The sequence below is a fragment of the Emys orbicularis genome, chromosome 5, assembly GCF_028017835.1.
Source record: "Emys orbicularis isolate rEmyOrb1 chromosome 5, rEmyOrb1.hap1, whole genome shotgun sequence".
Lineage (NCBI taxonomy): Eukaryota > Metazoa > Chordata > Testudines > Emydidae > Emys > Emys orbicularis.
Genome location: NC_088687.1, coordinates 63,276,800 through 63,290,696, shown reverse-complemented (window position 1 = coordinate 63,290,696; position 13,897 = coordinate 63,276,800). Strand labels below are relative to the sequence as shown.

Genomic DNA, 13,897 nt, shown 5'->3' with positions numbered 1-13,897 from the left:
CCCATTCCTCCAATGAGGAACGACGCCTACACATGCTAGATGTGTGTAGAGCGCTGGCTTTTTACCTAGACCGGACTGGGCCATTCCGGAAATCCCCTCAGCTTTTCATTGCATCGGCTGAGCGCATGAGGGGACAACCAGTTTCCACCCAGCGGATCTCCCGCTGGATCGCCTCGTGCATTCGCACGTGTTACAACCTGGCAGGGGTACCCCCGCCTCTTCTAGTGAAGGCTCATTCGACGAGAGCTCAGGCTTCGTCGGCTGCCTACATGGCTCATGTCCCTATTCAGGACACCTGCAGGGCTGCTACATGGTCCTCTGTCCACACCTTTTCATCACGCTATGCGATCGTCTCCCAAACGCAGGATGGCGCCAGGTTTGGTAGGGCGGTACTCCGCCCTGGTAACCCTTAAACTCCTACCCACGTCCATCAGGTATAGCTTGGAGTCACCTACTGTGGAATACACATGAGCAATCACTCGAAGAAGAAAGGACAGTTATCTGTTCCGTAACTGGCGTTCTTCGAGATGTGTTGCTCAGGTGTATTCCACATCCCGCCCTCCTTCCCCTCTGTCGGAGTTGTCTGGCAAGAAGGAACTGAGGGTGGGGGGAGTGCGCAGCCCCCTTTATGGCGTGATATAGAGGCGCCACTCCAGGGGTCACAGCAGGGCTCCCCCACTATGCATACTGCTAAGGGAAAAACTTCCGGCACTGGTGCACGTGGCGAGCACGCACACCTACTGTGGAATACACCTGAGCAACACATCTCGAAGAACGCCAGTTACGGAACAGGTAACTGTCCTTTCTTCTTGCTGCTCTTCTCCCACAGCCCTCAACTCACATCTTCTGGTCCCTGCAGTGTTCCACTCCCCATTCCCCTTTGCCTGTGAGTCCTACCCCTGCTCATTCAAACTTCCCTCCAGAATCAACACTCTTGTTCCTGGGCTCAGCCTGCCTCTCTGAGTTCTTCCCTTTTACTTAGGGGCCTTTTACTCGGCAGGATTTCTCCACTCTGGTCAGTTCTTCCTGATAGTTTTCATCTGCAGCACTCTCCCAACAGCTCTCAGCAATTCTCTCTCAGTCTCATGCAGCTCTCTCCTGGCAACTCTCACTGGGTCTCTGCTGTTCCTTTCTGTTCCCCTTTTTCAACTGTTTCCTGGGTCTTTGATGGAATTCTCAAACTAGGTGTTCCCCTGACTATCTAACCTGGGGTCCTGATTCAGTGGGTGTGCTCAGACCACACCTGCTGGATCGTATATATACTGGATCAGGCCCCAGCCAAGAGTGAGCAGGTCAGTAATTTTTGTGGCCGGGTGTGTGTCCCAGAAAACCCAATAGCCCTGTGGTTAGGGCACCTAAGTTCCATTGTGGTTGGTGGCTTGAACCCTGTCCCTTCCCTCTGCATTTCACTCCTGTCTAGCTTTGGCACCTCCCTGCTCAGCTTGCTGGCTTCTGAGAATCTGTTTGTTAGATGCCCAGCACTCCCCAGGTGTTGTATGGGCATCCCGGATACCTAACTCAGGGCTGAGAATTCTACAAGGCAGCAGGGTGCCTAGGAGTTAGGCATTACAACACCAAAGTCCCTTTGTGTGAATCTAGCCCTTTGTTGACAGTCATAGGAGCAGCATGAAATGGTGCATGAAGTTAAGAATGGGAGAAGGAGATAAAGGATTCAGTTCAACTCCCTTTTTTCACGAGGAGTTGAATTGACCCCTCAGGGAACAATGAACAGGAGGAGAAGCAGGAGCATAAGAAATGAGAGGGTGAGAAGGGGAACATGAAAGGACTGCTGGATCAATTAGAAGCAGTTATTACGAATTAAATTCGTTGCACGCAGTTAGCAGTAAGTTTTAACATGGTGCTACAGGATGGCACACAGATACAATGGTGCAGCTTCAGCGTGGTGGGGATGTTTGTGAATGCCTAGTGTGGTGCAGTTTTAAAAACACAAGAGAAAGTTTTATTCACTTTCTAAACTGCATAGTCCCACATCTGCATATGCTAGATTTTGTTATATTTTGGTGACACTTTTTGTTCCAAAAAAGAAATGCTGTCAAGTATTTGACAGGCAGTATAATATTTACTTCTTTCCCCACATCCTTAAAAATTCTAAGTTTTGTTTTGAAATAGCTATCATCATCATCATCTTTGTTTTATATTCCAGTGGCACCCAGAACCACAGATAGAAAGACATGATTCATATATAGAGGAGTTCACAGAATAAGATCCAATTCCGGCAAAGACACATGCATATGCTCTGCTCTTAAGTTATTATGGCAGCTGATAATGTTCTGCCTCTTAACTGAAAGAAACAGGTCATTGCCAAAGATGAGTGGAAGAGATACATGGAATATACATAAGTGAAGGAGAAACTCTCCTACTATTTAAGGACAAATGCAAATCTGTTATCCAGTCTGAACCCAGTTCTTCTTTAATCCAGTAGGAAAGGTTCAGCCAATGAAGTTTATAAACACCACAAGCACAGTATTTCACCAGCAGAGTTTATAAACTGCTAGTGTGTTGGACTTACAGTTAAAATATGCTCATGTCTCTGCTCAATATACAACTTCATATAAACTGATGAACCATCGTTATTAATTCTGTAGCAACGTCCACATGGACCGGATCTTAATAACTTTGCCAGGAGTCCTATGTGATTTATAAACTCCAAAGACCTACAAAGCAAAATATAAAAAAGGTGAACCAGTAAAAGCATAAATTCTAAATGAATATATTTTCTTTTGTGTGACAGCCAAAGCACATTTAATAATACAACAGAGCCTTCATAGACGAATACCTACTGAATAAACAGACACGTTGAAAGAACTTTTTGTGCCACCAGGTTATTCGTTAAAGGGTTTCCTTGGTATTATTACACATATTGATATGATTGCAATAAGTCACCATATCACGCACTACAGGGATTTTAAATGGGATGTACTAATTCTAAAAATATTTCTTCTATGCTAAAGCTCCCACTTCAATCAAAATATGAAACTATGCACTAAGAATAACTACATTGCCATTAAATCAGCAATACTAAATAAGACTGAACCAATCCCTATTTCCCCAGCAGAAAAAATGACTTGAGAGAAATAACCCTCCAGCACCTAGCCCTATCTCATAATATAGGACTGTTCTTATATTTTCTGTTCTTCATACTTTCCTTTAAAAATGTCTGATTCTTAAAGTGTATGGTCTACATAAAAGTGGGTGTCATTAGGAGACAGCTTTATCCTCTATATTTGTTCCCAGCGATTCAGAGGTACTAAGCTGCTGTACAATTGCTGTTTATAAATCAATGTTTATTTCAAAGGAATCAAGTGGAAAACATAGAACACAGGACACTTGCTCAGGGAAGATTTGGTCAGCCATATATTGTATCTTGTATCTAGCAGTGCAAGTTGAAAACAATGGGAAAAGTTTCAGACCCAACTTCTACTTTTTCTTTTCTTAATTTAAATTATATTTTAGTAGCCAGATAAAATAAAGCATGGGGATATATACATTTCATACTAAGCAAATACAGTTTAATTATATAAATGTGTAAACAGCACAGTTTTACAACTAGGGTCCGCTCTTCAGTCCTTTTTTGACGTCAATGGGAATTTTGTCTGAGTAAAGAGCGCAGGATGAGACTGACCCAGAATTATGAAAATGGCAGAGCTGAGCATGGGACGTCCATAGAAACATCCCTCAGTAATTAGTTTATGTCGATGACCATATATATCCTGAATTAACATTTATTAGACTATGATCTTGCTTCCTTTCCTGCAATAAGTAGCCCCATTGACTTTGAAGTCCACAGAAGATAATCATACAATTAAGGACAAATTTATGATTTTATGATTGCTTAATTATGCTATTTAAATACCAGATTTGCAGCATGAATATCTTCCGGTGGTTAAGTATTGTTGGCTATTTTACATACACGTTATTCCAAAATTTAGTTACCAGAAATGAAGCTGTAGACAATTTCTTTCCTGGAATGTGGGTTCTACCCCACCCCCAGGCTGGCATTGCACAAACTTATCTAGAGCAAACAAACTCAGGAGCTTGTGCAAGAGGCCTCAGGTAACCAACTGGGGGCGTGCTGCATGCAACTCTTCAAACAGAAGAGAACATAATGATTAATCTAAGCAGTTCAGGAAGGTTTAAAATGAACCAAAAACCAAGTGGAAGGTATCCTTTCTGTCAGACTCCTCCTCAGCCTGCCACCGAAGATGATACTTCTGAGGATCTTGGGCACATGGCTGTGCCTCAGCGTAGTCTGGGTATGATTTCACTTTATTTGACTCTTTTGATATCTTGGCTTTCTCTTTTGAAAAAAGGGCATTTGATTGAATGAATATTCACGTAACAAACTAAAACAAATACTCTTTGGTTATGACATAGCTTGAAAAAGACACAGACACACACGCACACAAGCCTACCCTAACCACTTCATTACTGGCCCTTCCCTCTTGAGTCTCTTCTGCATTTTATTGCCAATCTGGTTCCTCAAGAAGCACTGGAGATGAATTTTGCTGAAAGTATCTGGCAGCGCGAAGAAGATAAATGGCCAATAATCAGTAGATTCAGAGGTGAGGCTGTAAGTCCTTAACCTATTCCACTGCACCTAGGTACAGAGGTCTCCAAGCACTGTGTGGGATTTTAGATGTTATTAGCCAAATTCTACTCTCAGTTGCACCCCTGGATCCCAGTTGCCTTCAGTGGGATTCTCTGGTTGTACATGAGTCAGAATTTGGTCCCATCTTTGCTGTAGTACATAGGCACAGAATAGGAACATTGCCATTGATTTCAGTGGCAGCATTGTCAGGCTGAAGGAGAGCTAAGGAGTAATATCTTTTTCAATAAGAAGAGCAGTAGCCTTAACTCCCAGCTATGCTAATTTAAACCTGTTGTTGGCTAGTTTAAGATTCAGCCTATAATACTCTGGTAAATTCTTATATACACATTTCCTTATTATTCTTTTTGAAAGAAATGAAGAAGTCAGAGTGTGTGTGGGTCATCTGATGGAACAGAAAGGGTCAATTTGGAGCTATTACAATCTATCATGTACTTGTGTGTAAAGTCAATTTTTAAAAGCCCATGGAACATATTTAGGAACTTAATTTTTTTTTTTGCTCATTAGATTAAAGATATGTATGGGCCAGATCCTCAGTTGGTGTAAATCAGTAGTAGTCTGTTGATTTCAACGACTTTACCCCAAACTAACTGAGGAGCTGGCTCTGGAAGCTAAGATCTTCCTCATCTCTGAGTTAATTTTTATTCTACTTTGATAATTTGTAATGTGGTCAAAGGTACCCAGTGACACCTGATACCTCCCAAAGACATCTGTACTATCTGTTAGAGAAATAGAAATATTGCTGTGATCACTTTCCTGAACAAAGATTAGTATGCGTGGTCAAAAATCCTTATGACATTTTGATTTAGAATTGGTGAACAAGGACTTTTTCCTCTTTCAGGATTAAACAAAATCTTGGTATGTTTATTTCCTCCCTCAGACACCATATTAGTATTATTTTCCTGTGCTTTTAAAGCTATGCCTTCCAATAAAGAGTTATAAACAATTTTGACCCCTTGTAATTTAAAACCACCAGAAATAATAAATAGAGATCACCACATAGCATTTCTATGCCTAGTTGTAGCCTAAAGTGTAGACTGAAAATAGAGGTTTATTTTAGAGACACTCAGGGGCTTAATTAAAAGACTATCAATTCAGTTTAAAGCAGCTGTTTTTATGTAAACATATAATATTAAATGCATGCTTAATCATTCTGTTATTAAAAATATCTTAAGCATCATCCAATACCATAGTCATATGCTTTAACTAGATTAGAAGGAGACTCTTATTTGGACAAAACAAAACAATTTCATGCAGGAAACTTATGGACTAGATTACTTACACTGACTGATTATATTTTTCCACATGCCTATTTCTGCCATAGGCTAACTGTTTCATAGAATGTTCAGTGACTTCAGTTTTATTACTTCATTGTACTGCTGTCTGTAAAACTAATCTCACTTTTGCTTTTTTCCCTTGTCTCTATGGCAGGCAACAGATGAAGATAGCACATTTTTGAAGGAGGGAGGAGGTGTGCGTGGCCCGAGGGTGATGGAACATGGAATCCAATCCGAGTGCAAACAGGATAAGAGCTGGCCTTTCTGTGCAGATGATGACTGGGTAAGAAAAGAGGAGGGAAGCAGAAAGCTTAGCTAATCACTGCTACTCAAATGGACCTTAGGTGTACTACACTTCCTTGGTGCCATGAACGTTTACTAAATATATCTTAGATCCGACATGGTATATCTGTAATGCATCAGTTATCACAGCTGTTTTACCTGATTTTCAGGAAAAACTGCTTCATGGGTCAGCAAAGTACTTGTAAGTGCATCAGAGTTGTTTTCATAGTTACAGTCCCACCACCACACCACTAGAATCCACTATATCACCAATAGTGCATTCATTATTGGATCTTCAGAGCACCAGGATCCAGGCTCAGTGAGTGCTGCAGGGCTACCCTTTGCCATGTGCCAAGCGAATAGTGGCACAGAGCCTCCCACTTCCAAGCATTTTGTGTGGAGAGAGGGAAAAAGAGACAAAGGGATAGAGCAAGGAGGGTGAGAAGATCACAGAGAAATTAAAAATGAGCCAGTGAAAGAGAGGGAGAAAGGAAAGGAAAAAAGAAATTGAAGTAAGTTTAGAGAAAGACAGAATCAGAAAAGTGCCTTAAAGAGAAAGAACAGATAAGAGTGGGAAATTTTCAAGAGTATTGATACCCAAGGACTAAATGGGTGGTGGTGGGGAGGAATATTTACTGGCAGGAAAGAAATGTGGAAAGGAAGAACAAAAAGAAGTTACTTTATATAAAATCTGATGACAAAATGTTCAGTAAAATATACACACTGTTTGATTGACTGGATGTGTGTTTGTATAAGCACCCAATCATAAGGGGTCAGGTCCTACACCATCTGATGTCAATGGGAGTTTTGCCATTAACACCAATAAGAGCATGAGCATTATGTATAGTGATTGTTGCTTTGAAAATAGTAATTTGTGCTCCTCTGAGTCCTCTCAATCTTAATCCTCCTCTGGGAACTTGCCATTTGTACTTTGGCATGTTTCCAAATTTCCTTGGTTTTCTAGGAACATTTTGCTTTTCTTAGGCAAACTTCTCTTATAGAGGTGCAGATTCTGCCACTCTTCCTCAGACTGAATAATGAATTAATTCTCACAGCACCTCTGGGAGGGTTTGTCATTATCCCCATATTACAAATGGGGAACTGAGACTGAAGGCCTGATTACCCACTCCATCACAGCAATTTTACACTGGTTTAACTCCAGTGATTTTGATGGAAATATACCATTGTAAAACCGATGTAACAGGATGAAGAATCAGCCCCACCTTAAATTTCCAAGGTCACAGAGGAAATCTATAGCAAAGCTAGGGACTGAAAGCAGGTCTTTTGAGTCCCAGTCCAGAGTCTTAACCACAAGACCATCCCTCTTCTACTGAAAATAATTGGACTAATAGTGGAATGAGTGGAATATGTAAGATAAATGAGGGAATGAGGCAGAATCTGGCCCTGAGCTCATTAGTGGGTTTCCAGGTTTGTACAAAACTTGGTAGTCATAATACTAAAGATATTTATCTTTCATTTTTGCTCATTTTAGGGTCACAAATGTCCTTCAGGCTGCAGGATGCAAGGGTTGATTGATGAAACTGATAAAGATTTTCATCACAGAATACAAAGAATTAGGAACCTGTTGTTAGATAATGAAAACAAGTACAAAAAATCTAACGTGTTAACTGTGGAAACAATTAACATCCTGAAAGGAAATGTGGCCAGTGGCCACGGTAAGTATTAACATGCGCTGTTCTAAAATATATACCAACGTTATGTTAACTTCTGCTAAAAGCAGCCAGTTGAAAGCAGGTTTACTTTGTCCTTCTTGTAAGATCACCATGACTTAAAAATATTGGGCCTGACTCTTCTCCGGATTGCACCAGTTTTATGTTAGTGTAACTACATAGAAATGGAATAATACATCTTAAAGACCTGTACTTTATGCCTTTCCTGCAGTTAATGAGATTTTTGAGTGTGCAAGAAATGCAGGATCAGGCCCTAAATCTATATCTGAAAGAAATATTTCGAAAGCAGGCCTGGGGGGAGAGATAGCAGCTGTTGGCTATGGCAGGTGCAGAATTAGAACAACAATAGTCTTCTGCAGTATGGATCTTCAAACACAGCAATTTACATGGGGCTGAATCCTGTAATCCCTTTGAAAGAGAAACTCTCATTGATTTTTTTAAAAAATCACTTGTTCTTTTACCATAGTTTTGAGACTATTGCTGCATCCCTGTAGAAGAGAATGCTTAATTATTTTTGAAAACATGGATGTTTCCTTTTCAGAATTATACTTTTGCAAGAAAAATATTTGTGCAAAAGCAAGACTATATTTGCATCTTGTATCTAATTTCACATATCTAAAATCTTCATGATTATAGTCCGTTTGTTTCAACCACATAAATTTCATATGTTTATTGCAATATTTTCTTTTTTAAAAATGGTAATTCTGTCCTACAAAAGGAATCAAAATGTGTTGTTTTCTTTCCAGCACAGCTGGGCTAATGTTTCCAGAACACACTAGGTTCCTTTCCTGCACTATTTTGCACAACCAATTAATATTTAATTAAAATAAATATGCTACAATACTGCTTATTATCAAAAAGGCAGATCATACATAATAACAAGACTCTTAACTAAAATAAAATCTTGTGCTAATTTCTACCTATCCAATATTATGGTATACATATATACTTAAAATTCTAAATGGATCTTTTTCCATGTTAATTTGGATCCTTGTAAATGTATTTCTGATTTTTATTTATTTAATTTGTATCTGCTATTCTTGGGGGAGAAATCTCCCATGAGGCTGACAAGAACATTTTTCTGTTCCAGAGAGTGACATTAAATATGGACAAGTTTCAGAAGATCTGAGAAGGAGACTTGTGACATTAAAGCAGAAAGTTCTTGTCCAAGTAAACAGGATTAAAGAACTGCAAAACAGTATCCGAGATCAGGTTGTAGAGATGAAGCGCTTGGAGGTAGGTGACTGTCATGTAACTTCTGTTATTTCCAAAGCACAGCTACAAAAAACAGGACCTATCAGTCCTTACATCCAGAGGAATTCTGCAGCTGAAAAGAAAATGGACCAATAATTTCACACTCTGCCTATATGAGACAGATGTCCCCTCAGACTCTGATAGGCTTGGTTTCTGCTCAATGAGGCTCAGATCCTCCTATGTGAGATTCAGATGCCCCTGTGGCCTTAGCAGGCTTGTAGGCTCCCTCTGAGTTATTGTCTGTGTAGTTGTTCCTCTTGTGTTACTGGGAGAGCTTCTGCCTACTGCCCTCTCTCGGGCAGGAAACAAGAATAGTTAGTGCTGCGTTTCCCTACAACTGGCACTGATGGGCCTCAGTGAGTGATGCTCCTCCTTCTCCAAGGAGCTGCAGGTGTGGCTGATGAGAGACTTGTGAGCAGCTAGCGTAGGAGGGAGCACCTATAAAAGTATCTCATCTCTCTTCTGGGCTCTCACAGCTGGAGTATAGCCCATCTATGTTTGTATTAAGAACTTTGGCCTTTTGATTAGCTAGTTGCATTGATGACAACACAAAGTGGCTGTAAGGCAGCAGTAGGACAGCCTGAGGAGCAAAACCAAAATGATGGCCTGCCAAAATATGTCCTGGCTCACCAAGCAGGGCGAGCAACATCATTTTGAACCCTGATCCAGAGGCTAATTCTTCTTTTCATCAGTCACTCCTTTGAACCAGTTATTCCCACCACCATTATACATACCAGTAGAGTTAGGGCCTTACCAAATTCACAGTCCATTTTGGTCAATTTCACAGTCATAGGATTTTTAAAATCGGAAAATTTGTGATTTCAGCTATTTAAATCTGAAATGTCATGGCTTGTAATTGTAGGGGTCCTGACCCAAAAAGGAGTTGTGGGGAGGTCGCAAGGTTATTGTAGGGTTATTGTAGCAAGGTTATTGCTACCATTACTTCTGCCTTCAGAGCTGGGCAGCTGGAGAGTGGCAGCTGCTGGCCGGGATCCCAGCTCTGAAGGCAGAGCTGCTGCCAGCAGCAGCGCAGAAGTAAGGATGCCATGGTATGGTATTGCCATCCTTACTTCTGTGCTGCTGCCTGCAGTGCTGGGCACTCAGTTAGTAACCGCCACTCTCCAGCCACCCGTCTCTGGAGGCAGCAGCACAGAAGTAAGGGTGGCATGGTTTGGTATTGCCACCCTTACTTCTGCACTGCTACTGGTGCAGCATTGCCTTCAGAGCTGAGCGCCTGGCCAACAGCCGCTGCTCTCCAGCTGCCCAGCTCTGAAGGCAGTGCAGAAATAAGGGTGGCAATACTGCAACCCCCTCTGCAAAGCCCTTTTGGGTCAGAACCCCCAATCTGAGAAATGCTGGTTTCCCCATGAAATCTGTATATTATAGGTTAAAAGCACACAAAAGACCAGATTTCACGGTCCGTGATGTGTTTTTCATGGCCGTAAATTTGGTAGGGCCCTAAGTATAGGCATGTGATTTTTTGACAGGTATACTGTAGGTTCCCCTTCTCTACTAAGGGCCCAATTCTGCCACTCTGCCTTGCTCTGAGTAGTACCTTACTCCAGGAGACTCCTACAGAAATCAGTGGGACCATACTACACAGTGTGAATAAGAATGGCAAAAATTGGGCCCTTGCAGGGATGATTCTAGGGCTCCAGTATTGCCAATTATACATGCTGTAACCATCAGTGGATCTTTGGTGCTTCAGATTTAAAGACTGAGATTTGGAGTAGCCCAAGTTCAATTGTAGGCTGGAGCACAGACAGTTGAATGAGAGGCAGTGGGCTCTAGTGTAATCACCAGAGTTCTCACTCTGGTAAAAAGAGAGAGTTGTTTGAAAGAGACAGGGATCACCATCTAAACAAATGTATTTCTCTCTATCTCTTGTAAAGGTGGACATTGATATTAAGATACGTGCCTGCAAAGGATCCTGTGCTAAAAGTTTCAGTTACCAGGTGGACACAGAGAGCTATGAAAACATCCAGAAGCAGCTCACACAGGCCAGTTCAATCAATCTGCAGTCTGAACTTGAAACTAGTTCCTTGAAGGTGCTGAAAATGAGGCCACTGAAGGACTCTACTGTTCCTGGGCATTATAAAACTCTGCGTCTGCCAGAAACCCAAGAGCTAACCATCCTTGATGATATTAAACAGGTTGTGATGACCCTAGAACGGCCAGAAGCAGAGGCAAAAGGCTCCTCAGTAGAGACTTCTTCACATGTTTCAGTAGGATCAGGTGTAGGTGGAGGACCACGAGATGGCAAAATAGTGACTTCTGATTATGGAAAGGCATCTGGTGGTTTGGGAGAAAGACCTAGCTCCTCTGTAATCCACCGTACATGTACCAAAACTATCACCAAAAAAATTATTACTGGTCCTGGAGGCCCTAGAGAAGAGATTGTTGAAACAATGACTTCATCTGATGGTTCTGACTGCTCCAAATTTCAAGGTTTAGGGAAGGAAGAAGTAGCAGAGCACGGGGGCACCTTGAATGTCAGAGTGACCTCTCAGGGTGAGAGAGGAGACTTCCCTGACTTTGATGGTTTAACCCCAGAATTTGAAAAAATTTTTACCCCAGGGTTTGGGTCTACTGGTAGCAAATTCCATACCACCTACACAAGCACTAGTGGCACTGACCGTGGAACTGGAACTGGAAGTTTTAGCAGTGGTGGAACTGCTAGTCACACTACGAGTTTTGGAGGGTCGGAGAGTTTCACAGATCTAGGGGAGGGGGAAGAGGATGTCTTTGACACACCTAGAGTCCCTTCCAGCAAAGTTCAGAGTGGCAGTTCGGCTCATTCCAAGACAATAAAGACCAGCAGCAGTAGCAGCTCTACTAGTTTCAACAAGGGTGGCTCCACTTTTGAAACCAAATTGCTAAAGAGCCGAGCAGTGACTGAGGAGTTAGGTGGGTTGCAACATGATGAGAGTGGAGAGGATACCCCAGACTTTCGGGCACGCAGCTTGAGAACAGGAGGAGAGAAGCTTGGAACAAGCTACACTGGGACAGGTATCCATCCACATGACTGAAAATAGATCCTGAGTTAGCAGAGCCAGATTCAGTCCACAATCAAACTGACATGCTGGTTACACTGCAATCCATTTAATTTGATTATACAATGCAAGCAATGTGTCTGTTTGTTGCCATTTAGGATAGGTAGAGACAAAATTTTATATCAATAATTGGATACTAAATGAATTGCACAGAGAATGTTATCTGCAATTTAAATTGCATGTAAACTCTATTTTTTAATGTTGCATGGCACATTTCCCAAACTATGGTTAGCAAGTTCCCCTCAACATTATTACTGTTTGGATTCCCATGAGCCTATGTAAAATTTTACCGATAACTTCTGTCAACCAGATCAACTTTTTTTTTTAGACTGTGATGATGTCCGCCAGAAACACACTTCTGGTGCCAAAAGTGGCATTTTCAGAATCAAGCCAGCAGGATCCGATAAAGTTTTTTCAGTTTATTGCGACCAACAGACCACTTTGGGAGGATGGCTTTTGATCCAACAGAGATTGGATGGATCAGTGAATTTTAACCGGACCTGGCAAGACTACAAGAAAGGTTTCGGCAGCGTGGATGACAAAGGGAAAGGAGAGTTCTGGCTGGGCAATGAAAACATCCACTTACTGACCCAGAAGGACACTGTCCTTCGAGTCGAATTAGAGGACTGGGCTGGCAATGATGCTTATGCAGAATATAATATACATGTAGGTTCTGAGTCAGAAGGCTATGTCCTCAGCGTCTCTGCTTATGAGGGGACAGCTGGGGATGCACTGATCATAGGCTCAGTGGAGGAAGGTAGTGAATACACAGCACATGCTAACATGAAGTTCAGCACCTTTGATAGGGACAGCGACCAATGGGAGGAGAACTGTGCTGAAGTGTATGGAGGGGGCTGGTGGTACAACAACTGTCAAGCTGCTAATCTCAACGGCATTTACTACCGAGGAGGCCAGTATGATCCAAGGAACAATGTTCCTTATGAGATTGAAAATGGAGTGGTCTGGATACCATTTAGAGCCTCAGACTATTCTCTCAAAGTTGTTAGAATGAAAATCAGGCCCATAGAAACCCAGTAGGCAAACTACAGGAAGACAGATTATTTTATTTTTGTTTAATATACCTCAAAATACATGGTGTGTCTTTACCCAATCAAACTGAAGGCAACTGAGACACATTTGTGCTTTAAAAAAATAAACATTGTTTAATTGTAAAAGCATTTCTTCTGTCTTCTTATTCACAACCAATACAGCTTGCAAAAAATGTCAAGTTTTATAAATCTTTATAAAGAATAATAAAGCTATGATATTATAGCAAGCATAGCTATTACAGGATTTCAGGAAACATATATTTCGATGGGGAAAGTGTTTCTCTGCTGAATTTTGTTAAGTATTTTCACAAATTAAGCAAACACATACACTTAAGGTGATAAAGTCAAATAATGATTATAGCTTGCTGGTCTCTTCTACTCAGTTACCGATATTCTAGAAGAAGTTAATTAATAAAAAATACACTAATATACAGTGATTTTTTCAGGACATAGTTGGAGTTCAACTTGCTGATAATTCGGAGGGGGCAAGCTAATAGATAGATAGATAGATAGATAATTTCTGGGGTCAATAGATCACATTTGAAATCAAGAATTACATTCAATACACAGAAAAAATCAAATAACATCAAAAGGTGGAATTTGAACAGTGCTTTGCAACAAGCCAGCTGGTTCCCATAATAGTCCCTTTCCATTCCACATTCTT

At 41.3% G+C, this 13,897-nt stretch overlaps 1 protein-coding gene across 1 annotated transcript; it reads left to right on the top strand.

Annotated features, from left to right (window-relative positions):
- The first annotated feature begins 4,223 nt into the window (after window positions 1-4,223).
- Window positions 4,224-13,222, top strand: FGA (fibrinogen alpha chain). Its single transcript, XM_065405326.1, has 6 exons — window positions 4,224-4,274; window positions 6,059-6,187; window positions 7,679-7,862; window positions 8,968-9,113; window positions 11,024-12,140; window positions 12,513-13,222. The coding sequence occupies exons 1-6, from the start codon at window positions 4,224-4,226 to the stop codon at window positions 13,220-13,222; spliced, it is 2,337 nt and encodes a 778-aa protein (XP_065261398.1).
- Window positions 13,223-13,897: the final 675 nt, after the last annotated feature.

What these genes read in the sequence shown, in the direction of transcription:
- FGA (XM_065405326.1), top strand. Translation starts at nt 4,224, where the DNA reads ATGATACTTCTGAGGATCTTGGGCACATGGCTGTGCCTCAGCGTAGTC. An exon ending in TCTGTGCAGATGATGACTGG is followed by an intron (nt 6,188 to 7,678) that starts GTAAGAAAAGAG and finishes TGCTCATTTTAG; the next exon opens with GGTCACAAATGTCCTTCAGG. An exon ending in TAGAGATGAAGCGCTTGGAG is followed by an intron (nt 9,114 to 11,023) that starts GTAGGTGACTGT and finishes TCTCTTGTAAAG; the next exon opens with GTGGACATTGATATTAAGAT.